Genomic DNA, 27537 nt, shown 5'->3' with positions numbered 1-27537 from the left:
ATTAAGCCACAGATTTACTACCCTGCACAGGTTTAACCTGCCAGTCTGGAACTGAAGCGGAAACTTCAAAATCAACTGGAGAAAGACACAACGACCATGTTTTCCACAACAGAGTAAATTGAACACTTAAATATGATCCATTTACATATTGCTGACATTTAACTAATTTGTTCCCTTTCTTTCTTTCTTTTTATCTTTCTTTCTTAAATAAGGCTGATTCAAAATGTCACTTGCTGATTAATGGCAACATATGGCTGCAGCACCTGCCCTCTAACACTACTATATAAGCTATGAATGGACATGTTCCTGTGATACACTAAAACCTGTGGGTGTGTCCAAGCATGTGTCTGCCACTGGACGTTATCGGTATGTGATCAAAATAGTTTCTGTGTGTATCTTTCCCGTGCATGTGTGAGATACTTTCACAGTATGACATATGCTTGAAAAACACATATGTCAGCAAGTGCTGGCATATGCGAATGACATATGAACACTGTTTTCACTACACGGGCATGCGTGTGTGAATTTATACATTGAGGGTAAGCCTGTGTGTGGTAGTAGTAATCCGCACCAGGCAGCTGCGCTCGTTCGTATTCAGCCCCAAGGCACTTCTAGGCCTACTTGCTGATTAGGGATCAGAGAGAGAGAGAAAGAGGACAGAGTGAAATGGTATAGAGCGGGGATGAGAGACAAAGAGAAAGAAAAAGGTCCTCTCTCATTTAGTAAAGAGTTTGTTAATGTCTATAATCCCATTAAGCAGGGGGAACAGCTTGACCCCTCACATAACATGCATTAATATGTATGGGCGAGTGTGTGGTTGCAGTGTATATTCTTTTTCTCTCATACAAACAACCCCAGACACTTGATACAGCGCATCCAGGAAAAGAAATTGATTGCCCTTATAAACAATTGATAAGGCCCTAATGTAACATTGCAAGCTGTTAAGGAGAATTGGAGCGGCGAGTCATGAAAATGACATGTAAATCAAATGAGCGTTGTATATTTTCAGGCACAATTTGCCAGCAATTATTGTGTTGACCTGGCTCCTCGGTTGACAAAAGAAACCTGTTCCCTCTGAGGAGCAGGAAATCAGCTTTTCAAGTGCTCTTGTGTTTGAAGAGTGGTGAGCAAGGCAAGGCGTGATTGCTGCACTCTGCAGAGAGGATCGCACATGGGGTGATTTCATACAAGGTGAGAGAAAGCAGTGAAGGCCAAAGCTAGTTGTTTTCTTTTCCTTCACAATATACATGCAAGCAGCACTTAACTCAATGTTATCTCAGCTAACTCACACTGAATCGATCCATGCTGAAAAAAATATGATAAAGAAGAAGATTCAGTATTAAAAAAAGAAAAGAAGACCCTCCAGCTTGTGGCCTCCTTCAACCTAAAGCCCCGATGGATGGATGGATGGATGGATGGATGGATGGATGGATGGATGGATGATATGTGCAAAATATAACCTGAATTCCAAAATGTTGGTTTGCTGTGTAAAATCTAAATAAAAAACAACATACAATAATTTGTGAACCTCAAATGTTATTCACAACAGAATCGTATCACAATAGAAAAAGTATTAAATTTCTAAGCTGAGAAAATGTACCATTCTAAGAAAGACATGAACTCATTTTGAATTTGGTAGTAACATGTCTCAAAAAAGTTGGGGCAAGGCTATGTTTACTACTGTGTAGCTGTGGTAAACATGCGCTTCTGTTAACAGCAGACTGTAAACATCTGGGAACTAAAAGGAGAGGAATGTTGTCCCATTCTGGTCTCATATAGGACTAGTAGTCATGAGTCTTCTTCATCATATTTTTATTTTATTCATACTATCATGATGCACTAAATGTTTTTAATCGATGAAAAGTCTGAACTGTCTGCAGGCCAATTCAGGACCTGGATTCCAGAATTGAGGGTGGGGGTGGGGGGCTTTTTAAGTGAGCACTAATAAAAAGCCAGATGGTTCCTTTCCTCTTTAGTCTGGAGGATGTGTCCATGTTTTCCAAAGAATAATTTAAATTTTGATTTGTCTGACCACAGAACACTTTTCCATTGCGCCTCAGTACATTTGAATGTCACTTGATCTGGAGAAAATGCCAGGATTGCAGGATCATGGTCACCCATGGCTTCTTCTTTGCTTGATAGATGGCAAGATGAACTGCATTCAATGACCTTGATTGGAGGAAGTGTTACTGAGCCCCATGCTGTGATTTCCATGCTTGTTCTTAATGCACTGATGCCTGACTGCCTGAAGAACATGAACATCTAATATTGATTTTTAGTCTTGTCCCTTTTATATTGAGGGACATTATTCAGAAATTCTCTAAAAATTTATACACTCAGTTTTTTGCAGACTTGTTATCCTCTGACCATCTTGACTTCTTAGAAATTCTGCCTCTTTGTGATGCTCGTTTTTGAGATGTCCAATTTTAAAAAACAGATATTACTGGTATTACTTGTGATTGCTTACATGTGTTCCCACTTAACGTAAATAGTTGCAAAATGTTTCTTCAGTTTCTCCACTTAGTTTTCCAGCATTTTTTTCCTGCCACCTCCTGCCGCCATCCCAACTTTTTTGAGATTCGTTGCTTCCATCTAATTCAAAACATGCCAATGTTTTCCATGAAATCAAAAAAGTATATCAGTTTAAACATTTGGTGCGGTTTATGTGTTCTATTGTGAATAAAATGTGGAGTTATGAGATTTGAAAATCACTTAATTTTGTTTTTATTTACATTTTACATGTCATTCGAGGCTTTTTTGGAATTGGGTTTGTATTTACATATAAGCAGCAGGATAGCTAACATCTTATGCACTGTATAATGCACTGTATATTAGATGTGATATAACACAGGATTTGCCAATAAGGCTGCAAATCCAAACTGAATTGGCTGGTTAAAACTAATTAATTGACTGCATTATTTTTACACAACCAGAATCAAATGAAATGAAATGACATGAAATAATAAGCTTAAAAACATTAAATAATGTTGAATCAAGAAAACATTAAATAATAATAAAGTTACTCTATTTGGATTGTGTTGAAAAAAATTGCTACAAATCTTATGAACAATTATTCACATAATAAACAGACCTCTTATCACTCTTGGATAGATTAAGGTTCTGTTTAAGCACAAATTTTCTTTAACTAATTTGTTTTATAAGATAAGATTACATTGTTTGGAAACATGTTGTTTGTCTTCTTTTTTGAGGAAGACTAGTGATGGTATACCTGTTCTGAGTTTATGAGTAACGCAGTACAGAGTACCTTAAAGAAAAAACAGCTTTCCTTACATGCATATTTTAAACTTGCTCTAAAATTTTGCATAAACTACAGGAAGAACTTTTGCTGCCAGTGGGAAATCTCTGACATACTCACTAAATTGTCATATACATTATTGATGGGATACTTTAAGTGTTCCCAATAACTTAAAAGTGCACAGAGAGACACAAAGGCACCAACGTGATGACGTCATGTTGAGCACAGTATATACTGCAAAAGAGAGGAAGGAGTGTTTATGTTTTCATTTGAAAATGAATGTTAAATTCACCTCCACATTAAATACGAACAAATTACTTTAATTGCAGGTCATCATAAAAGCACCACTGCCTCAACAATACCTTCTGAGTGCAACTCAGCAATTTATTTAAATTAATAAGACCCTCCACAGCCAACATGCCCATTTGGGCTCATAGAGCTGGGCCCAATGGGCTGAGGCTCGTCAACAAGCACGCCCTAAAACACATCCAGCCATCACAGGCACGGTAAACTAGTCGCTTGAATCACTGGGCGTGATAATGGATGGAATTTTGTTTCAACAAATAAAGTTCAACTTATTATTTAATTAGGCTGAAAGTTAATCTTCACTCTTTATTATCTCTAATGCATATAGACCTGTATTATAGCATATTAATATATATTAACAACTCTCACTCTATCATGCTATCATGTAGTTACCTGTGGTCTTACATTTATTTTAGTTGAAGAGAAGCTTCATATGTGAATATAGTTATTTACACAGCATGTAAATAAAGTTGGAGCAACATCTACAAACTGACAGTCATTTGTTTATGACTGATTCATTTAAAAATATTTTATAGATGAATTATAAGTAATTACTCTGTGTTAGTCCTGCCACACACTGTCCAGGGTGTACACTGTAAGACAGCAGGATTAGGCTCCAGCCCCATTCTGCAACCCTGAATTGGATACGCAGAATAACATGGGTGGATTTAATTTAGTAGTAACAGCTTTTTGGTTGCCATATTGTTGAAATTCCTTCTCTGTCATGACACTTTGCTCACTGTTTGTTATTGGGAAATAAACTTAACTTACTTAAGAAAAAAATATATTATAATGTCTATGATTATATCTAGCTTATTAAAATTAATAACCATGGCTTGATGAATTGATTGCCTTTAATGTTTTCAGAACATTAGGTCTAGAAGCTGAAGCAGTCGCTGCTGACCGACATCGATGGAGATCACTAGCTGCCCGATGCGCCGCCCGGCGTAGGAGGAACTAAGTGCTAAGTAAGTAAGGTCTAGAGGTAACTGATGTTTGATGATGGAAATTTCTTACTAATATTTACTTAATGGCTTGGAGGAATCGTCAGTCTGAAGATTGATGATCATTTTTTACATGGAAGATAATTTGAAGATAGTTTTTACGACTTAGCAACCCAAAAAGTTGTTGTGATATTAATTTGGAGTGGATTTAAAAAACGTTCACTATGTGATCCATAGCACAGTGGGTAACAAATGACTGAATTTACTACTTAGAATGTAAATTTCCATTGTCTATGTAACCATTTTGCCTCACACATTAGAGTTTCGGTTATAAAAGACAACCTTCAGTCCATTTCTTCCTAGATTTCCTCAAGGTGCAATTAACAATGTCTTTACTTCTTGTTCATTGCGAGGAGAAGCCTCCATAGACTTGCAATCTTGGTAGTTTGTATGCAGGTCAGAACCTAGTGCTTTTTGCAGGGTCCTGCTAGGGGTAGGCACAGCCTTTGGGGAGTGCCATGTGTTGCTTGACCTGTGGCTGTGATTAGGTAATTGGTAACGCTGATACTTTCCATAGCTCAGTCCCATGAATATTGTAGCTAAAGGAGTAATTCTCTTTACTCCATTTGTCCTTGGCTTTAATATTGTGGGGGTGATCAGTACTAAGTGTTACAGGGCAATGGAACTGGCAACAACTAAATGGGGTGTTGCACCGTTTTTATCAATTACTTCCGAACTGTGCTATTTATGGCACGCAGGCACCTCTCTTCTGAAAACAGCATATGATCTGAGGAGAAATTATAAATCTCATAATCTCACCAAAGGCAAATAAAAGCTGGATTTTCACAGTTTATGTTTTTAGAGAAACAAATTGACTGGTACATTAGCTGACCAATCGTATCTCAGCTTCGAATCAGTTTTTATCCAATCACAGAAGAGAGCGATAGTCTTGCCCCTCCCAAAAACTGGATGCTGAAAAAGAACGTCATCTACCTTTTTACGTTTAGCTTTAGCAAAAATTAGCTAGGTGTTCAATCATAGATAAATCCTGCCGAACCAAGCGTATTTTCTTTTGAACCGACAGCCTAAGTAAGAGCGATATATTTGGCGCTCCCTGGTAGTACAGTGCCAAACATGTATGTAAAAGCCTTACGTCGATGCAGAGACATGTTGAAAGGAGAACTGGTCGTGTGAAACGCTGACTAGCTTACTCAAAGCTAACTGACGAACAGGGGCCGAGAAGCGAAAGTGGCTAATATTAAGGACTGCTAAGCCTATCACAACAACGCTGGGTGTCTTAGCATTTCTACCGTGATCACGAGAAGAGGGGCTGATAGAGGGAGACTGAGACTGAGAGTTTCCTTTCATACGCAGTAAGTAACACTTGGTACTCGGAATGAGCAACGAATCTACACTGGCTAGCGACCCGCTAACGTGTAACGTTAGGCAAACAGTTTGACAACTGTGAACTTCGCTAGCTGGTTAGCTAGTGAAGTTAGCTAACCAGAGTGGCCTCTGTTTTAGGTAACGAGAATCGAGAATTGGCTTGATTTTACTTCAGGATCTCAAAGTACCGTTATTTATATGTCTTTATTGGGACAGGGAGTACGATATTGTCGTTGACGCCGGTGTAGCCACACTTACTAACACGCCCGAGCTCCATTCAGGTGATTTTCACATTAATTGGAGCGTTTCACGCACTTGTCAATATTCAAATGGGTTATCAGCATCGCTCTGCTGGCGGATTAATGATTATCATTCCAACGTTTGGGTCTATCCATGTGATCCGAGAAGGTTTGGTTTGTCTTTATTTGCTTGTGGCATGTGTCGACAGTTTTTCTCCACTAAAATTATTTTTAATCTGATTCATGAATATTTGCAACAGGTGCGACTTACGTGGAACTAGTTTTAATGTGTGTTATTCTGGTTACTGCTTAGCATAAAGCTAGCTTTTGTTTCAAACGTCAACATATTGTTTACTAACAATGTACGTAGTAGAGTCTAGGTTTATGCTTCTATTCCCATTTGCTCCCATGAAGCTCCAGTACAGGGATTAACTTGTTTTATTGCCTTGTTGTGGGTACTTTTATTGGGTTGTTGGTGTGTGTGGCAGTGTGTTTGTGTGACGGTGTATTCCAGAAATGGCAGCAGCATCAGTGGCATGTTTGTGTTGGCACCTTGATGTGAAATCCTGCAATAGCCATGCTCTTTTAGCCTATGACTGCACTGGGTGCATGGGCTTGTCCAAAGGCCTTTATCTATACCCATGTGGTTACGTTAGTGTGAACTGAAAGGGTTCACACGCAGATGCATGCTCAGATGTAGTGGCAAGCCTTGAATAACTGAGAGATTAATTTGTGTTTCTGCTTATGTCTCAGAACAGGGTGATAGTATTGGTTAAGATTCTTGAATCAGCTTGTGGGGTTATGTAAATGCTGTGCACGTGTTTTTATAATGTATCCCAAAGGAACTGAAAGTGGTTTTAGTGCATGCTTAAGTACTCCTATGTTTAAAGTCCCTCATCATTTTGCCACTTCTGAGAGTTGAGAAATGATGAGAAAACAGAGGTACATGTACACAGTGCAATGCAAAAGTATTTGCTCCCTGTCTGATTTCTTAATTTTTTTTAACCCATTTTTCACATTTACATGTTTCAGATCATGAGACAAATTTTAATATTAGACAAAGCTAACCTGAGGAAATATATAATGTTGAATCAAGAAACCACTTAAATAGAACCTGTCTGACAAAGTGAAGTAGGCTAAAAGAGCTCAAAAGGCAACACATCATGGTACGATCTAAAGAAACTCAAGAACAGCAGAAAAACAAAGTCACTGGCATCTGTCAGTCTGGAAAGTGCTTCGAAGCCCTTTCTAAAACTTTGGGAACCTAGCAGACCACGGTGAGAGCCATTATCCACAAATGGAGAAAACTTTAAACAGTGGTGAAGATTCTCAGGGGCTTTCGACCAAAATTACTCCAAGTGCACATCAGTTACTCATCAAGGAGGTCACAAAATAACCCAGAACAGAATTGCAGCACACTCTGTAAAGTCAGAGATCATGATTCAACAATAAGCAAGCGACTTCTCTGGTGGTTTGTTGCTTCAGGATTTGGACAATGATCCAAAACACACCAGCAAGTCCACCTCTGAACGTCTCAAAAAAACCAAAGAGAAAATATAGGTTTTGATGTCGCCTAGCCAAAGCCCAGACTTGAATCCCTCTGGTGTCGCTGAATTAAAACAATTCTGCAAAGAAGAGTGGGACAAAATTCCTCCACAGAAAAAGCCTCATTGCCAGTTATTGCTGCCAATGCTGGCACAACCAGCTAATAGGTTTAGGGGGCAATTACTTTCACACATAGGGTCAGGTAGGTCTCAGTATTTTTTTTTCCTTAATAAATTGAATCATCATTGTATTTAACCAGGTTATCTTTGTCTAATATTATAAGTTTGATGATCTGAAACGTGTTACAAAAATGGAAGAAAAAAAAAATCAGGAAAGGGGGGGGGGGGCACTTTTTCACAGCACAGTATATTGCAGAGAAAGCACCTGCAGTCCAGTATGACATGACACGTGTACTTTCAATCGCTTTGGTCTGGACAGACATCCCCATCATCTGTTCAAAGGACACTTGTTCCAGGAAATTGACAGCTTCAAAGATGAGTCAGCAAAGAGAGGGGGGATCTGTTTGTTTCACTTGTCAAATTTGTTTAAAAAAAAAAATAAATCAGAAACTTTTTTTGAGGTAAAGTTGTTTTAATCTTTTTAATCATAACTGAGAACAGTGTGTTATACCAGCTGTTCACTGCCTTCTTTATAAAATCATCAAATGTGGATGTGGCTAATGGGTACTAGCAAAAAGATGATTCATGGCTAAAAGTCAATATAAGCACATTAGTAGAAACTGTATGTTGTGGATTTTCTCTTCAGAGATGGACTCAATTGTAGAGTTAAGCTATAACAGTCACAGCTCAGTTTGTTTTGGGTTTTGTTTTTTGTTTTTTATAAATATTGACTAGCTGCATGTGTGTTTTTATTTTATTTTATATAATTTGTTTTTGGTATTGTGATCTAAGGTGGTCATAGCTTTCTTAGTTAAACTATGATGCCTTAAGCTTCAACTATTTGCCATTGCCATCTTGATATTTTGGTAAATCTGACAGTGACAGACATTTAACAACTTATCAGTCACAAATTGTTGGCATATGCCGAATAATCGTCCTTTCCAAACATGAGCATAATTTGCAAAAGTTCAATTCATGATGCCCTGGAACTACTGTCAGTCTTCAGAATGGATTTTACTTAGTTCATACAACAGCAGAGCTGTTGGGCTCTGCTATGGGGTTATAGCAAATTTCTCCAGGTAGAGGATAGGAATATAAATCTGAACACAAATAAGATTTAAAAAGAAAAGTGAATACTTTGGGAAAGAAATATGACCAATGGTTACTTTTGAGGTGGTAATGCAGCCATGTCAGTTCATAAGAATAAATCAACAGCACTAAGGTGTTTCCTTTATTGAGTTAGCTTTGAAGTTGATGACTTCCATGCTCCCTTTAAATATGTTGCATTACAGTATAGTTGTTGGGTTAACTTTTTGTTTCCTAACTCCACTACTTTAGTTGTGTCCAACTAAAGAAAGGGTGCAGCAGTGGTATATTGTCATGGGCTAATATCCCATTCAGGCTTTTACTTTTTACCTTAATTTCCCCTTAATCAGCTCCTCAGCATGGTACAGCACCTCTACAGCAAGCTACACTGCTACCATGCTGCATTTCCTATCAGTCTAATATTATCATCATGTCTTTTTCCCCACACAAAACAACAGTACAGTAGTTTAGTAAGGTGATGCTGACTTCTAAGGGTAGATTGGCCATTATATCACACACTGTACCTTTCATGTCATCGAGTCAGGAGAGAGAGCTGTAAGACATTAGTAATAGTTCACTGTGTTAAGCCTGTGGTCTGCATTTGACGAGCTAATCTCACCCTGCGTGGATCCTATCAGCAGCTGACTGTTAAATTGAGTTAACTTGTTAAAGCTATCCTGAAGCTGAGAGTGGTGGTTTTTCTGGGGCGCCTCAAACAGAAACCAGTGGGGAAAAACATTTTGGCCTAGTAAATCATAGCAAATCCCGCCTCTGCTTTTTTGTCACCTTCATAGACTACATGAATGTTCAGACAGACATACATGTGGTAGTTCATGTGCAGTCACGTCTGGCCGCTACCACTGTTGCTATGACAACCACTCAGCTGCCACTCCAAGCTGGGTAGCCATGGAGACATCAGACTTTGGGTGACATCAGTCTGTGGTGTACAAATTACCTATGCTGGTATTTATTTTTAATGAACACCAGTGGCCTGGGGAATTGGCAACTGCCAAAGATTTAGGCTTTTAACCAAACGGCAATTATCAGGACTGTAATAAAATATTTTTAATGAATTAAAAAAAAATTGTTTTAAGTGGTTCAAACTTGAATGTGTATCATATGCCAAAAAAGTCTATTTTTTGGCATATGATACACATTCAAGTTTGAATACAGACTCTGCTTTACCTGTGTAAGCAGTCAAATGTTAAAGGCCCACTTTGAGCCAGGTATGGTACACGTGATGTGTATGTAGTTGCAGCATAGGTGAGAGCAAATAATGTTATTTGGTGATTGTGGAAATTGCTTTGATATCTGCTCAGTGTTGTGTGTGACTGCATTTGTCGTCAAGGTAATAATTCAAGTGTTCTGGACTACTGATGCTTTTCCTCCCTTTGATATGTGATCAGTGACCAAGTGTATTTGTCTGTCATGCACCTGTTGAATATCATCTAAATTTTGGAAGTCACATCAAACGCTTTGATAACAAACCATTGGCACAGTAAAGAGGGAGAAACTTGGATAAGCATTATTTATGTCTTAAAGATCAGAAGATAAAAAAAAAAAGAAGAATTCTTTTAAAGAAGGATTCTTTATAAAAATTAAAAACAGATTAGACTCCTTTCAATCATTATAGAAAGCAGAAGTTTGAAGGAAAAGTATTTTCTTAATTTCAAAAGTTTATCCACTGGTTACATCATACATAATTTAAAAAACCCAAACCCTTGATCATTACAAAGAAGGGATCTTGTGGTTGTTTTACTCTGGGGTGTACTTTGCTGGCTTCTTATGGGTATGCTTTAGGGTTGGGCGACTGGACGAATATATCGACTACTGACAACAGGCTGAGCCTATCATTGATAGTTTTTACAAGGGCCATTTATTTATTTATTTATTTGCCCATGAGTAAGTTTGCTAATAATGGTGGAGCCTAATAGAAGCAGTCAACAGAAAAAAAAAAATGATAGCGCTGTTTTAACAGCACCCTCTTTCATCTGCGAGCAAATGCACCCTCTTCAGAGTGTGCCCAAATGCTTGTTGATAAAGCTACAGAAGCTGGTGATAGCCTAGCATACTTAGCTGGATGGTGGACACGTACATGCTCATGCAAGTTAGTCGTGTTTGAGTACTTTGCTCACACTATATGTCTGCACAAGTGGTACACCGCTTTGATTACATCCTTATGTTTACCTCTTTCATCTGGTTTAAAGAAAGCCAAAGAAATCCCAAATTGGTGACTTTATTATTATTTTTTTTAGTGCTGTCAGCATTAACACGCTGTCATCACGACTAACGCGATTAACAATGAACCCATCTGGAGCGTAAACTGAGTCAAAATCCCTGAAATGTCTCTGTCAACACATTTCGGCAGTTTGTCCAAATTTTGTTCATTCTGCGCTCCAGATGGGTTGAGAGCGTTAAAATCGTGATGACCGTGTTTAACCCGCGTTAATGCTAACAGTATTTTTTTTTTTTAGTTAGTTCGTCTATGTTTGGACTTCTGTATTGTAAACGCGCAAATCAGTCCGTGCATGATTACATTGCCCCACCCATGCGCGAATACATCACCCATCGGTGGAAATTTTGCAAACACTGCCATATATATCTTGCCAACTAATTTCACCTTGTATCAGCCAGCAGCCACTTGCAGTTGGTTGGGGAATATGTGTTTTTGAGATGTTACAGGCAAATTTCTAGGACAGTAGGACTGGAGCTTTTAGCTATAAAAATTAAATGAGATGCACCTGCCAGTGCACAGCTCAAACTGTTACTTGATTGTAGTGCTGTCACAATTGCTCAAAAATCACATTTGCTTATTATTCATTCATTAATTCCAAAACAATTCCCAAAGAACCAAACTATTTGACTGTGCGCTACTTTGACACACAGTAGGGCTGTTCAATTAATCAAATGTTAATTTCAAGTACAGTTTTGCTTCCAGCAGTTAAACAGCATAATATAGATAAAGTGTGATGTGTGAGTGAGGTGCATGCTGTCAGCCTGGCAGTGTAGCGTGATATTAGTTGTCTTTGAAGCCTTTCTGTTCTTTTAGTTAGGTGGGGGAAAGATGAGTATACAAGGCGGTCTAAATGCTTCATATGTAGATGAGGGTGACTCACTCACTGAGTCCCCTTCATCTATGTCTAGTTAGCATTCATACGTGTCATTTTGTTGATGAAATCTGTGTTTTTTTAGATTTGACTTTAAATCATAAGTTAATAGCAAATAGCGGGCACTTATCTATTTTTATTTTTTGAGAGGAACCTTTTAGCTCTGTCCACATGTACATTAACAGACACCATCCTTTGAGTATGCCTGCAACTTACTTGTAAGTAGCACTTATTGATATTTTCAGATATAAGGTATGGGTTATTGTGCAATTTCCGTGGCTAAGATTCCATTAAGCAGTGTGACAATCAATAAGACTGTAAAAGTTAATGTTCTCTCATTGCATAACCAATAAACAGACTGGATAGAGAATTTCTCTCTGCTATCCAGCAGCGTAATGCTGCTGTGCATTTAGCTAATGCAGGTGCAGTTATTGATAGATAACGCATCCTCTTGAACACTCTGTGAAGTTTGTTAATGCTTTTTGAAGGCAGTTCTGGCTACCTAGAGAAGCTTTTAAACTTTCTTCTGTCTCTTTAAGGATAAATATAAGTAGCTGCTATTTGTGGATGTGGTGTGCAGTGATCACCAATAAGAAATAAGAAACAGTTGATATGTTCCTTAAGCCTTACATAGAAAGTATAAGAAACACAGGAAGAAAATTTCCAGCAACTCAAAAGTTAAATATTCTCCTTAAATATCTGTGGGGATATTTGTAGTCTTTGTGTTTTCAGAATATGCCAAAGCCATGTGAGATTTGTAAGCTGTTTATTTTGGCTAAAGAACTTTTTTTCATATCACCCAGCACTAGTTAGAAGAGGAGATGATGGCTGTAAAGCAGTCAAAGATGGGTAGATACCAAAGAAATGGTAACATTTCAAAATCATGAATATATTGCAAGAGAACACTATTTGTCCTCTCCTAGTTATATTATGCAAATCTTTATATATTCCTTCACGATTTCTACAACCTTTCCTAATATCATTAGTAATCATGAAGATTGAAACTTTAATATTGTCCAGTTAGTTTTTCTCAAAAATTAATGGTTGGTATGACTGGCAGTTATCCGTTAAGGTCTTTCTAATACAAATCTCTCATGGATGGTTTGGAATGAGTCCGTCTGTATTTATCATGTATTGATTAGAGCAGGGCTATATGACCAAAAATAATTATCACGATATACATTTGAAAATTTGCGATAACGATATAACTGACGATATAATTGACACTAGACAAAATACTTTACAACTCCACAACTTTATTAGTGCAAAAAAACCCAACAATGTATTTTCACTTAAACAAGCAGCTGTTTTTTATGTGCATTAAAGTTATATAAAAAATTAACAGTGCAAATGCAAATTCCTTGCTGACAGTTTAACCAAAAGGCATTTCCAGTGGAAATTGGCCGACATATCCTCAGCATAACCATGTATAATATCCACAAAACTTAAAAAGAGGTTATACACACACAATACGGTAATATTATGTTGAAGCACATTACGTATCACTCCGCGAGGCTCCTGCCTACGATAGCCATAATGCTCCGACAATCCATCAAGCGGTGCGGGTCCGTAGCTTAGCAAAGTCGTACTAAAACATTTGACAGATTTTCGAGCGCCATGTACCACATAAAATCGTTTTGAAGTCAGTAAACAAAACCAGAATTCATATATAAGGCACACGGGATTATAAGGGGCACTGTCGATTTTCAGAAAAATCAAAGGATTGATTTTAAGTGTGCCGTATTTTCCAAACAACACTGTAATAATGACAATCCACTAGCATGCTCTACCAAAAATAGTGCTTTGTTGTGTATCTGACGGACAAAAGCTAAACCAGTGCCACACCACTGAAGTTGCAGCATTTTTACAAACCAATTCTGGTTCATCCGTTTCATTCAACGAACTGCTTTCGCCCTTCTCATTCTCCTTCGCCGCCATGCTTTTTCCGCCATGTGCGTATGAAAACACAGGCACTGCGCATGCGTGTTTTACCCATATTCTATCGCGATATTTCATTTTCTTATCATTGCCCAACATTATACCGGTATTACCGTGAACGGTATGATATGGCCCAGCCCTAGTATTGATGCTGATAAGGGTTGTGACCATACTGGAATATCAAAACGTGATACTGATACTCCGTACTGTTTTTGATACTCAAGGGAAAATGTAATTTCATTTGAGATGGTGATGGTAAAATGCAGGTAATATAACCAGGTACAACACAATAGCTCACACATCTAAATAATTTAGTTCTTGTAGAAGGAAAAACAGTATGCTAAAGCTAAAACATGGTATGATTTATGATCAAAAAAGTTGATTGCTGTAAAAGATATAACCACTCACTACCTGCATTTTAAAACTGACCACACAGCTGGCTAAAACAAAAAGGAAATGAACACATTTTAATAAATTGTTGTAAAAGTAGAAAAGTTACTTTATTAATGATAACAGGGGGCTAATGTGGCTGTTGGGTAATTGCTAATGGTTAAACAAACGGCTAATGTTAAAATCTGTGCCAGTCAGGTTAACGTTTTTAACTCTTTAATACTGTATTGGAACTTTACTGACCCCTTTAGATTCCTTCTAAAGTGTTGCTCAGTGTTATGAATATTATGTTAATGAGGTGAGGAGGTCAGAATCAGAATCAGAATACTTTATTGATCCCTGGGGGAAATTATTTTATAGGTGCGTGTATGTCTGCGTGCAGCAGTGCTGTGTGAAGGTATGCATCTGCTGGACGAGGCAACAAAGTCACTGTTTGTATCAGTGTTATTCCAAATGAGTATCTAATTCAATATTAATTTTAGTGTTAAATAATATCTGAGTATCAAGTTTTTTTTTGTTTTTTTTGTGTTTTTTGACCACCCAAATGCTGTTGTATATAAACTGAATGCAGTGTCAGCAAGCAACTTTCACACAATGCTACTATAAATCTAGTAGAGATTGAGAACACATTATGAATAGTGATAAGTTATGTGCTTTACTTGAAACAGCATTTTCTGCACTTTTCCTGAAATCTACCAAACACAGTCTTGGCAGTGAATAATTAAGACTCTGTATTGTAATCTACCAGCATAGTAGAAACATAATTAACTGTTCAGTACTGATTTATTGTCTGATTTTCTTTCTCTGTCCCTTGTTTCTTTTTGTTTTTCCTCTCCAACAGCTAGCAGTGGGTCTCTCAGGGCAGAGCCATGGGTGCGTTCCTGGACAAGCCCAAAACAGAGAAGTACAACTCACATGGCGAGGGCAATGGCCTGCGCTATGGGCTAAGCTCCATGCAGGGCTGGCGGGTGGAGATGGAGGATGCTCATACAGCTGTGTTGGGCCTTCCAGCCCTTGGTATGACTGACTGGTCCTTTTTTGCTGTGTACGATGGCCACGCAGGCTCTAAAGTTGCCAATTACTGCTCCAAGCATCTTCTTGAGCACATAATCACCGCTAGCTTAGGGGCTGGAAACACACAAGGCTCTCAGTCTGGATCAGACGGCTCCAACGCTTCAGTACCAGTTCCGCCTGCAGTGGAGGCTGTGAAAGCCGGCATCCGGACAGGCTTCCTGAAAATAGATGAGCACATGCGCAGCTTCTCCGACCTTCGAAATGGCATGGACCGCAGTGGCTCTACGGCAGTGGGAATTCTTCTGTCACCTGATCATTTCTTCTTCATTAACTGTGGGGATTCTCGAGCAGTTCTCTACCGCAATTCACAGGTGTGCTTCTCCACACTTGACCACAAGCCTTGCAACCCACGTGAGAGAGAGCGCATCCAGAATGCTGGCGGTTCAGTGATGATTCAAAGGGTTAATGGGTCACTGGCTGTATCAAGGGCCTTGGGGGACTATGATTACAAGTGTGTGGATGGTAAGGGTCCCACAGAGCAGCTGGTTAGTCCTGAACCAGAGGTGTTTGTGATGGTTCGGGCACCAGAACAGGATCAGTTTGTGATTTTAGCGTGTGATGGAATCTGGGACGTTATGTCCAATGAGGAGTTGTGCGAGTTTGTGAAATCGAGGCTTGAGATCTGTGATGATCTGGAGAAAGTCTGCAATGAAGTGGTGGATACCTGTCTGCACAAGGTATGTACTTATTTGTTTTGGAGTTTATCATTTGTATATTTTGCTGTGACATCCTCTGCTTTCTTTTGACCTATGGAAATGTACATGTGTAGAAAATTTTGTCAGCAAGATGTCCATTTGAATTTCCTGCCAGAGAAGAACACTATATGATGAAGAAAGTTTTAGAGAATGTGTTTTTTTTTTGTTGAAAAAGAGCTATTTGTAACTGCTTTAATGGCTCAGTAAACTTTCCCTTACTAAAAAAAAGGAGACAGAGAAATTGTTTTGGCAGTCTTGAAAACAGGACAAAGTAAAAATGAAAAGAATGAAGTACAGAGCTTTGAAGTACAAAATGCTTGAAAGATGGCTTCAAGTCTTGCAGGTTACTCCTTAATCCTGACCAGCAGCTGTTATCTGCTTGAATTCAATAGATAATAGAGGGGGAAAATGCATTTTATTGCTTATTTACTGTATGTTTTTGATACCGTCATGTTCTACTTGGCCCTGAGTTACAGTGCAGGTTATTCAGTCACTTATTCCCTATGAAAAATGCAAGCTATACAACATCTTCTCTTAACCTGCTCTTTCTTCTCTTTCTTTATTCGTCTGTCCTTTGGCCTGTTTTAGGGGAGTCGGGATAACATGAGTGTTGTGATAGTGTGTTTGCCCAATGCTCCCAAAGTATCGGAGGAAGCTGTGAGGAAAGACACTGAGCTCAACAGTTACCTGGAGTCTCGAGTTGAAGGTGAGAGTGGCTGAATGGAGAAAAATAATGTTTTATTCAATGTATTTATTCAACGTATTGTCTTTGTGTGAATGAATTCTACACATAAAATAGGGTATTGAGGGGAAGAAAATGGGCAGCTGGGGATTTATTGATAACCTTCCTTTATACGTTTTTTTCCCCCCCCATATTTACACTCATCTTATTTCTACTGAAAATGTGCATCATATCTGTATATTCCCTCGATTGACCTTGCTACTTGCTATTGTCTAACCTCCAGCCAAATTTGCTCAGGCTCACAGCAGAAGAATGACACCATCATGACCTCCTTTTCCACTTCAGCGAGCATCTCCCCTCTTTATTCTCTCTCCGTTCCTCTCCTCCCTTGCTTCACTCAAACATTTACTGTCTTGTTGGAATGAATTTCCTTCTCCTTTCCTGTACTCTTTGCCCATTTCTTCTTTCTAATTGCAACCCATATTTTTTTTTTATGTCTCTGGGAGCACAAGACCCTTTGAATACAGAGCAGCCTTTCTGGTCAGCTCTCTTCGTTCGCTATGTGCTGTTTGAGATGCCGGTCACTTAAGAAATACATTTATTTATTTATTTTAGCTCTGAGGAATAACTTAAAATGAATCCTTAAAGTTTTTGTTTTTACCTGTCTGATACCAGTGTCATCTTGAAATAAAAAAAGAAAAGAAAAATAAGGCCTTAAAATCGAACCGTAAGACTCTGAAATTGAGATTAAAAGACAGGTAATTATTTTATGTGTTAAAGTAAGTTCATGTTGGCTGAAAAGCACTCTAAAATGGGTCAAAATCATTCCACTTTTGAAGGTACAGTTCAGAAGTTCAAACAGTGTTTGTGTAAAGCAGGCTAGATGCTTGGCTTAGGGTACTGTCTAATACTGGAAGACAGAGGAGAGAGGGAATAGAACAAAACAGAGAGGGAGGAATTCTCTGGCGGAACATTATCTTGGCCTTATGCCACTCCCAACTCAGTTGCAGGCCTCTTTCTGTCACCATCTTTCTCCCTCTCTTCGTCTCAGAAATACACTGGCTTCCACAAATTGACTTGTATGTTTTCCATCTTCACTTCCTTTCTCCTCATTTGTCAAATTTTGGTCTCTGTCCTTCTGCTGCTCTGCTCTCCCTCCTCTGTCTTTGCACAGATGTTCATGGCTATCATCAGCTCTTTTAATACCGATTTGTGTAACAACATGTCTGCTGCTGTTTTAGAGATGCTGTCTCGGCCAGGGGAGGAGGGGTTTCCGGATCTGGTAACAGTGATGAGAAACCTGTCCACTGACAGCGGCATGCCCCCTCTGCCACCAGGGGGTGGTCTTGCCAGCAAGTAAGCACCATTTGACATTTATTAAAATGTATGATTAAAATATGAAAGTGTTAAACATCTGTAATACTTCATTATGTGCTCAGACAGTGATAATTACAGAAATGTTACAATTTGATTTATTTTTAACAGCTACACCTTTACTCCACTTAGTCTTCCACTGTCTTGTAGCTTTGATTGATGGCTCCAACCAATACCTTATGAAATTTTTGGTTTCTGTGTTCCACTTGCAGACGCAGTGTTATTGAAGCAGTATACAACCGTCTGAACCCATACAGGGAGGAGGATGGAGTAAGTATCAGTATATAGAAACGTAGGTGCTTTGTCTTTGACCATTTAGACATAAAATACTAAAAATGTTCAGGGCTCTCAAAATTTCAAAATCCCTGGTAGCCCTTCGGGCAGGGACTCTTCAGTTTTTGGTAGCCAAAAATAAATGTAAGTAGCCCGAATAAAAAAGAGAGCAATTTTTTTGATTGATGTTTTGTTTCCTGTTTTGTTTCCTTTACAATATTATACTTTAATGTATAATATTGTAAAGGAAACAAAACATTAATCAAAAAATTGTTGAAAAACAAATTACAACATTGTATAAAAATTACAATCATCAACTCAAATACTTGGTTCTAATTGAACAGAAATTTCTATGAACTTGTAAGAACTGTGTAGGACATGAATCAGTCTGTGTCAGATCCTGAATTTGAAATTTCCACTGAAGTCACGGGTAAGAGACAGTGGAACCAAGATCTAGGCCATTTGCTTTTTGAAGTTTGCAAAGACTGCTAAATTTTGCCAGTGGTAGTTCACTCTTTGCAACATAGTACGCTGTTCTAAACAGATTTTTCAGGTTTATTTTTAGTATGTTATTTGCAATTGGTGTTTGTTCTGGGAAAGATATTGCAGACTGAGCAATAATGCATTTCTTGCATTTCTCATGGGTTCTAATGGGGGCCTTTCTTAAAATGACTGGTCCCAGTAACAAAGGCGCTTGTCGACTCAGAAATCGAGAGAAAACCAACAACACACCCGGCAGAACATTATGTTATTTACACGGGTGCACATAAGTGGTCCGCATGTGCGCATTCGCTGTCAAAATAAAAGACTCGCACCAGATAAGAAGTTGCAACGCGCGTTTGCGTATCTGATTGAGGAATCACTCATCTTTGGAAAAGAGAGTTTATTACAGAGAAATGGCTCTTTCCAAAATAAAAGCTATACTATACGCTTCTTCTGGGCTATATTCTCAGCAGCATATTGTAGCGGGTCAGGGCTGTTCGGGGTTCTGTTTGTACAGTTATGTTTTGTTTATGTTGCCATAGTGACGGGTGACGCCCTCTCGCTGCGACGGTGTGTCCTTCCGGGGTCAGAGGGCGCCCTGTGTGTTGTTGTTGTTGTTGTTGCTGTGCGGTTGCCGCGCTGAGCAGTTAGCTAGCGGCAGTGTTCTTCTGCAGATGTCAATAAACGGCTGTGCTCCCTGGCTAGCTCACGGGAAGCAAGACCAAACGACACCTCCGTCTCCTCGTTGTCTGAGCTCGCCACATTGGTGTCAGAAGTGGGATGATGGTGGCACCCCATGTTCTGACCCGAGTGACTTGGTGCGCCAAAAGAAGGCACCTGGACATTTGCAAAGTGAAAGCAAAAAACAAGCGCAAATTCAAACGCGATTTCAATATGTCACATATTGACAGTGGCTCACCGATGCCAATGACATAATTACCCAGCTACATTTCCGAAAGAATGCAAAAGCATTGACATATATTTTTTCCTTCCTATGATAGCCCGACGGGCAGGGCTGAGATAGATTTTGGTAGCCCGACTGGAAAAATCGCTAGCCCCGGGACGTCGGGCTAGCGATTTTGCGAGCCCTGATATTGAGGGCACATGGCAAATTTGAGATTTCAACTGTCTTATGTCTCAAGTTTCTTTAACGTATGACTTTAAGTGCACTTAGTTGGCTGTAGTTGTACATTTAAATTAACAGTTGATCAGCTAATTATGTAGTCACAGAGTATGTGTGTACGCTCTGTGTAGCATATTCCCATGAAATACCAGTGGGAGATCTTCTTTTGTTAATCTTATGTTGATTCATCTCATGTGGTGGCCTAAGCTGGTGATTTATAAACAAAGTATAAAATTACTGACTTAAGATGTGGCTTTGAGCCCATCCCCTTTCAGTTATGTTAAATGCTGTTTTTCTCTACGCATGGTGCAAGATGATACAGCTTTGTCAGGAAATGTTTGAGTGGAACTATGAAGTTGCAAGTGAAGACATTCATTTTCAGGTTATCTGCTTCAAATAGGCTCTTTTTAATGGTTTATTTTATTTGCCTCCTCTGCTTGGAGCTTTCTTTATCCTAACACTAAAGTGTATGAAGACACTTTAGTTAGGCTTTTAAGTGGAGTTATCTGACACTGGTATGAGAAGTTTTCCCATGTTTGAGCATGAGAATGTGATATGTACGCTTCTAAATTTACTTTGCTGCTGAATGGTAGATGTTGCAAATTTTTTAAATTTGCCAATAAGAACACAGGCATTCACGCTCTCATACTGACACCCATTCACATACTGAATGAGGTAGTAAATCTACAATAAAATAACAGCAGATAAAGGCAAATACTAACAGCAAATAGAAGAGAAGAACATCCACCATTTAAAGCGTTCAAGTTTAATGTTTAATAAAAGGGTTTCCCCTGTAAGCCTGGTTTTCAAATGTTGTAGTGGTTGTAAGTGACAGGAGATACTGTGCAGTGACTTTGACAGTGCTGTTTAACTCATTACATTACCTTCTGCTTTTGCTACTGGCAGACGTTTTCCACTTTAGTCAGCATTTTAAAATTTGTGTCCTCATATTCGCCGTTGACACATGTAGACACTGTTTTATACAGCATGTGAATAAAAGATGGAATCCAAAATTATGTCCCAAGGAAAGTAATGACTTACTTTTATTTGCCAGTAAAGACAGACACCCTTTGTTACTGTGAATTTTTTTTTTTTTCTACAACCATAGACTGTATATGAAAGATAGCAATGGATATTTTAGTTTCAAACTTTGCATTTTAAATACTTCAGTGTAAGCATTTTGGCTACCACAACTTTGGTGTTGGAGGCAGAAGTGACCTTATTTGGACAATAAGGGTGTGTACTAAGCTAGCAACTGGCAAACTTAGTTGACAGTTTGTAGACTGCACTGGTGCAATACACACTCTACTGCTAATTAGTGCTAAATAGTAGACTAATAAAATACTAGGGTATGAGTTAGAGCTGGGCGATATATCGAGTTTTAAAAAAATATCGATATATTTTTATACGAGATATAAGATGTGACAATATCTTTTATATCGATATAGTCTATGTTACGTTAAAGCTATACTTGTGGAGCCGCAAGTTTGCCTCTCTTTCGTCCACTTTTGTCTTTACGCAACGTTACTCGGCCTCGCCCCTCCTTCACTGAATACAACTCCCCCTCCTCCCCCATCGCTTCACCTGCAGGAAGCGACAAGACGGACACGGCAAATCTCCGTTAATGAGTTACTGCGCATCGACCCGTGCGTGGGGCTGGACGCCGTCAACGTGTTAGCTAGCTAACCACGCTAACGAGCTAACCACGCTAACGCCATGCAGCCCAGAGGCGCTGCACAGCCTAAAATCCTTTCATTTTCTCAAAAGTTGACAGCGCGCCTTATGTATGAATTCTGGTTGTGCTTGATGGCTGCGAACCGATTTTATGTGGTACACAGCGCTCAGCAATCTGTCAAAAAATGTTTTAGTACGACTTTGGTAAGCTACGGAGCTGCACCGCTTGATGGACTGTCAGAGCATTACGGCTACCGAGGAGCCTCGCGGAGTGATACGTACTGTGCTTCAACGTAATATTACCCTACTGTGTATAAGGACCATAAATGGCACCTGTTAAGAGACGTGGTTACGAAGAGGATTTCAAACTCAATGCTGTCAGTCACAGAGTAGAAGTTGGGAACAGAGCAGCTGTGAAATCTGTCTTTGTTATTGTGCTCAGCGTCTTTTAGTTTACATTTTGACTGCACAATTGTGAGCTTTTTGTTATGCACAAAAACAACATTGTTTTCTTTTATTTATGGAGCATTATTATTTAATAAATGCTCATAATTTATTTTTGAGTAAATTTTATGTACATCTATGCTCTATGTTAATAAAAGTGCCTGTGTGACATCTGGGACACAGCTTTGACTAAGAACTCTCTTTTTGTTCTTACTTTATGGCTTTAAAAAAAAAAAAATCGAGATATATATCTTATATCGCCATCTAGGTAAAAAATATCGAGATATGAATTTTGGGTCATATCGCCCAGCCCTAGTATGAGTAAACAACACTGAAGGACAAACACACGGGTTGTATTACACAAGCTGTGTTATTTGTCAGATAATAAAGGCACCAGCAGCACACACAGGCTGTTCAAGTTATTGACTAAACTTAGTGACTGATTTAGATTCTGTTTGTGGAATTCTGACAGGGGATGGTAGCTAAGATGGCTATTTTCATACCCTAAATAAACTGAGGGGCTGTATGAAGCACCAGTGTAAGAAAAATAAAGATTGTTTTGAACTGTGAACCATGCAAAGCTGAAATGAACATAATGGGTCCAGTTCACTTGAGGTGGATTGCATAAATAAGCTTTTCACTAATGTTTATTGGAAAGTTTAAAAAATGTCCTGGTGTTCTTTTCTAACTATTGATGTAGCTTCATGTTCTTTGAGGTAATGGATAGTGTGTTATTGACTGAGGGTGCCAAGGCACTTGTTGAGCCAGGTTTTTAACCTGCATTTATATTTGCAGGTTACAACACATAAGCTCATTATAACCATAGAGTAGGAAAAACAATCAGTTTATATAAACAGTATTATTATTGTTGTCCTCTTTCAAATATAGGCCTGTTTCTCTATTTCTATTATTATTATTATTGAGGTAAACTGTTTGAGTGCTTATGAAATGTTTGCACTCCAACAAGTTTTGTCCAAGGGTTCCGTGTTTTCTACAGAGATGGAAAATACAGAATTTTAAATCTTTGATTTTGCAGCTGTTGTTACCTGCCTGCATGTTTCACACAAACATGTTCTTTGACAATCACGACATGAAAAAAGGGGATACATAAAGAAGTTAACTGCACAATTAACTGATTTCTTTTTCTTTTTTTGTGGACCCATTTATTTTATTTTAAAAAGAGAGAAATGTTTGATTGTTTTCACTATTTACTTGCCACTTAATTACTTTTGGTATAGTACGAATGGCCATATGGGGGGGGGGGGTCTGTTAAATTTATGAAAATATAGTTAAAAGTCCAAAATTTATGTCTTCCTTCACATTTATCATAGCCGTCCAGTGGGCCGGATTGGAGTCTGTCTGTGCAATTTTGGCCCCTGGGCCTTATGTTTGAGACCCCTGTTGCAGTAAATGGCTTACAGTATTGCATGTGTGAACTTGTAAATGTTTATAAAGGATTGACAAATTTTGTGTCTGTGAGAGAATCTCCCACTGAGATTGAGGCCACTATCGTATTGTTTAGAATGATAAGCACTGCAGTGTCCTTAAAGAGCTCTACCTGCATATAAGGGGTCTTGTGTGGTGTGGGTGTGTGTGTCCTGTTAGCTGGATGTGATATTTGCCTCATGGTGTTGTCTTGGATTTTCTGTAATGAGTTAGAGGTACTGTGATTGTTTGCTTTGTGTACACATAATCATGGAAAAGAAATGCACACATGAAACGGATATTGGCGCCCCCTTAAAACCACAGTGGGTAGGTTCTGTGTGTGACTGTACACTGTAACAAAAAGTTTTGAGTGCTACCACCTGCTAGGTGTTAGGAGAAAGAAACAAGGCTGCTTGTCATAACATTGTCAAATAGAGCCATCCTAGTTTAACCTCGGCAGGTTTCTTTGTCTACATTAAGTGGCTAAGCCGTCCTACACAGCTGCTAGAAAGAAGCATGTCATAGTAGCTCAATTAGTGCTGGTTGCACCCTTCATTTAAACATATTTTGCACATGGTGTGTAGTAAGGTACGCACCTGTAGTCACATACACATTGACAAGGGATGTATCTATTGTCTAACTGTGTGTTCACCCTCTGATTAACGCAGCCCTCCTGTTTCATTTGGTAAGTGATCACATATATAACTGTTACACCCCCACCTCCCCCTTTTCCAACCCCTCATCTACACACATGCATACAACCACACATGCACACATGTGTACAAACACACATTCTTACAGGCATGTAAGTGGTGACCTGCTACACAAATCCTCCCTGTCACACCTTCATCTGTCTCTAGTCCCTGCTCTGATCTGCTGTCCTGCATGTGGAGCTCCATTTAAGAGTTTAAGGCGTGTTCATGTGGACGTCTGTAGACATGATTGTCGAGGTCTGATGAGGATGAATGATAAAGGTGTTTCTAGTCCTGTCCGTCCCCCCCTCTCACGTCACAGGCATACAAACACGCATGCACTGTTCCTACACGCATGCATCGCTGTCTCACTCAGTCTTTCAGCAGCTGCACGCAACTATACAACAGTCTGTGTTTCTGTGTCCCTCCTCGAAATAAGACGGAAGGCCTTGGAGTTGTTTTGTTGGAATATGTTAAAGAAAGACTCCGGAGACTGAGGTTGAAAACGTTTACTGCCTCACGCTGCTGTTGTAACAGCATTGTAAATATATTGTGTTGTTTCTTTGTTGAGTTGTGTTGGTCATAAGGAAAACTGACCTTCAAGTCTGGGTTTGGGGGAATAAATCCTTGAGTTTTACTTTTAAAATGTTTTGTTTAGGTTTTTTTTTCTTTTCTTTTTATAAAAAGTCTCTTTTTTTTTTTCTCCCCACCCTTCTCTCCTTCCTTTGTTTCCTGGCTTTTCTCTTATTTCTTCTTCCTCTATTTTACTCTCCTTTGCTTCCCTGTTTTCTCCTCTCCCTCTTTTCCTTTTGCAGAGTGGAGCGGAATTGGAGTACCACTGGTAGCTGTCCAGCACAACTGCCTGATCGAAAATACAGGACCACTATTCCACATGAGATTACATTCATTGTCACCTTTTAATTTTTTCTGTAATTCATTCCGCCCCCCACACTGAGAATAACTGAAGCTGAAATCTTGGTTTTAAAAACACCTAATGTGGAGGACTACAAAACTGTTCTTGTTCCTTTTTTTTAAATTTTTTAAATAGACAAACTATGGGGGGGGGCACTGCGTTCATGTTCCGACTCCAGAACTACATCTACAATATAAACACAGCGAGGAGGAGAGGCCAACAAGCACAGTTTCTCTTGCCCCTTGTTTTCTTTTTTCTTTTCTTTTTTTTTTTTTGTGGATTTGCAGAGACAGAGGTCACAGGTCTGAATCTTTTAGGGTTCTGTGGTGCCTTGCTTAGACCAGAGAGAGAGGGAGGGAGGGAGAGAAAGGAGGACCTCATAACTCGCCAGCCAGCCACGACCAAAACCAACCACTTGTGGATTCATTGTAAACACTGAGAAGGCTTAAAGTGGTTTGTGGCATTATTTGTTTGGAAGTGTGAACTTTTTCTTGCACCTGACGGGGAGTTGATCGACCACACAAGCCTGCAACTCAACTACACACCTTAAGCTATACTGTCCAGTTCAGGATCTGGGCGTTACTGGTACACAAACAGGAGCCAACTCTTCACTTATTAATGGACATGGCTCACTGGAGATCATCTTACAGAACTCACAGAAATGTAATAAAAATAACTAAATGAATCACTATCCAAAGACCTTGAGGTTAAACCCTCAAATTCAGGGTCTGAAAGCCTGAGAATCCACACCTGACGATAAGGGGAGCACTTATGTGAGAGACTTTCTGGCACCAAATCCCAGTTTGACTCCTGGATATTATGTCCAGACTTAAATGGGACGTGGACTGGTTTGCCCAGCTGCAACTACATTAAACTTGAGCGTGATAGCGACTCTCTTGCATGTCTGCTTACTTTCTGTCTGCTCATCTCTTTCAGGATCTTGTCACTTGATTTGTCACTCTTCCCTTCTGTCTGCCTTATTTTTAAATTTTTTGTTGTTTTAACTTCAGTTTCTCTGCTGCGTCATGAGGCAGAAGAGACTCAGCTCTCATTTTGCATTTGCAGACAATGCCAGAATCATAAGCTTTTGAGCCTGCTGTTGTTGAAGATATTATAGAAAGATAGAAACTGTATATGAAATTCATAAATATAAAAGATATATATAGGGAGATATCTATATAGACAGAAATATTTTGATTTGTTTGTTGTCCCTTAAATTCCCAGCCATGGTATTCATTGCGGCCTAATCTGGAAAAAAAAAGAAGGGGGGGGGGGAAACACCCCCACCCAATAGCCCAACCCATGATGCTGCACGCACCGTTCCCACACAGCAGCGTTCCAAAGACAGGGTTTGGGGTAAAGGAATTCCAACCGCCCCCTCATCCTTAACACATGCGCACACACAATCCTGCTCATGCTACAGCTTGCCTTTTTCTATCTCTCTGATATCGTGTGTGTGTGTGTGTGTATATTAAAAAAAGAAGAAAAAACAAAAATACCTTTTTTTTTGGAGTTTAGATTGTAAACATTTATTTACTTAAAAATATGCTTTCTTTTTTTTTTTTTGGTATACTTTTTTTTTTTTTTTTTCTTTTTAAATTACTATTGCTGTGGTCCTGTTACAAATGGATAAAGAAAACAACACGAGGAACCTGAAACATACCTTTTACAACATATTGGGAGACTTTGGTTTCGGCTATTCACTGTATGAAGTTGAAGGAGGGACACTGTAGGCTGAAGAGGAGGGGTTCTACACTGAGAGTTAAATTCGCAGTCACTGAATTGGTGTTCTTTTTCTTTTTCCCCCTCTTTCCCCACAACCACCTTCAATGACTTTACCTTGAAGGCACAGGGCAGTTACTGATTTAGGTTGGGTTTGTGTTTACCAGGAGTCTTTTGTGTTAACCTAAGCACTAAAAAAGTGATGGAAGCTTTAGAGATGGATATTTGTCAGGAAAAAAACTCAAGTCTTTTACAGTGTGCACACACATGCATTGTCTGTGTGTGTGTGTGTGTGTAGTATTTAGATGAGGTTAAAATATGCTATAAATACAAACCTGTAACATACAGGTATATATATTCAATCATTTAATGGCAAATGTAATGTGCTTTCTGAAGTGGCAGTATTGGAAGAGAAAGGACCTAACAGAGATTGCTGGCTGGTTAATGTTATTGTGGTACACTTGCTCTTGGTGCCATATGACAAATAGGTACTTGAATGTGTAGTTCTTTTGCAGTTACAGTTGTTTTAATGCAATGGTATAACTTTTCTTTGTGGTGGAGGGAGTGGGAGGGGTGGTATCTCCTATTGGTGCATGTTTTGTGATTGAGGAAGGAGTGTAATTTGCGTGTGATATGCACTGGGTGGG

The 27537-nt window shown here is 39.0% G+C and overlaps 1 protein-coding gene across 2 annotated transcripts; it reads left to right on the top strand.

Annotated features, from left to right (window-relative positions):
* Positions 1–5476: 5476 nt before the first annotated feature.
* ppm1ba (protein phosphatase, Mg2+/Mn2+ dependent, 1Ba) lies at positions 5477–26625 on the top strand. 2 transcript variants are annotated; one of them, XM_085369703.1, is made up of 6 exons: positions 5477–5879; positions 15158–16067; positions 16674–16791; positions 18009–18123; positions 18354–18411; positions 25071–26625. In XM_085369703.1, exons 2-6 carry the CDS (start codon positions 15186–15188, stop codon positions 25098–25100), a joined length of 1203 nt encoding a protein of 400 aa, XP_085225829.1. In that variant the 5' UTR covers positions 5477–5879; positions 15158–15185; the 3' UTR covers positions 25101–26625. The 2 variants fall into 2 exon arrangements, with proteins under 2 accessions (XP_085225829.1, XP_085225830.1); XM_085369704.1 differs by lacking the exon at positions 5477–5879 and adding an exon at positions 5911–6030.
* Positions 26626–27537: the final 912 nt, after the last annotated feature.

The sequence above is a fragment of the Diplotaxodon limnothrissa genome, linkage group LG13, assembly GCF_057381915.1.
Source record: "Diplotaxodon limnothrissa isolate DT_005_m linkage group LG13, D_limnothrissa_male_GT1.1, whole genome shotgun sequence".
In the NCBI taxonomy this organism is placed as follows: domain Eukaryota; kingdom Metazoa; phylum Chordata; class Actinopteri; order Cichliformes; family Cichlidae; genus Diplotaxodon; species Diplotaxodon limnothrissa.
This window is presented reverse-complemented; position numbering and strand designations above follow the sequence as displayed.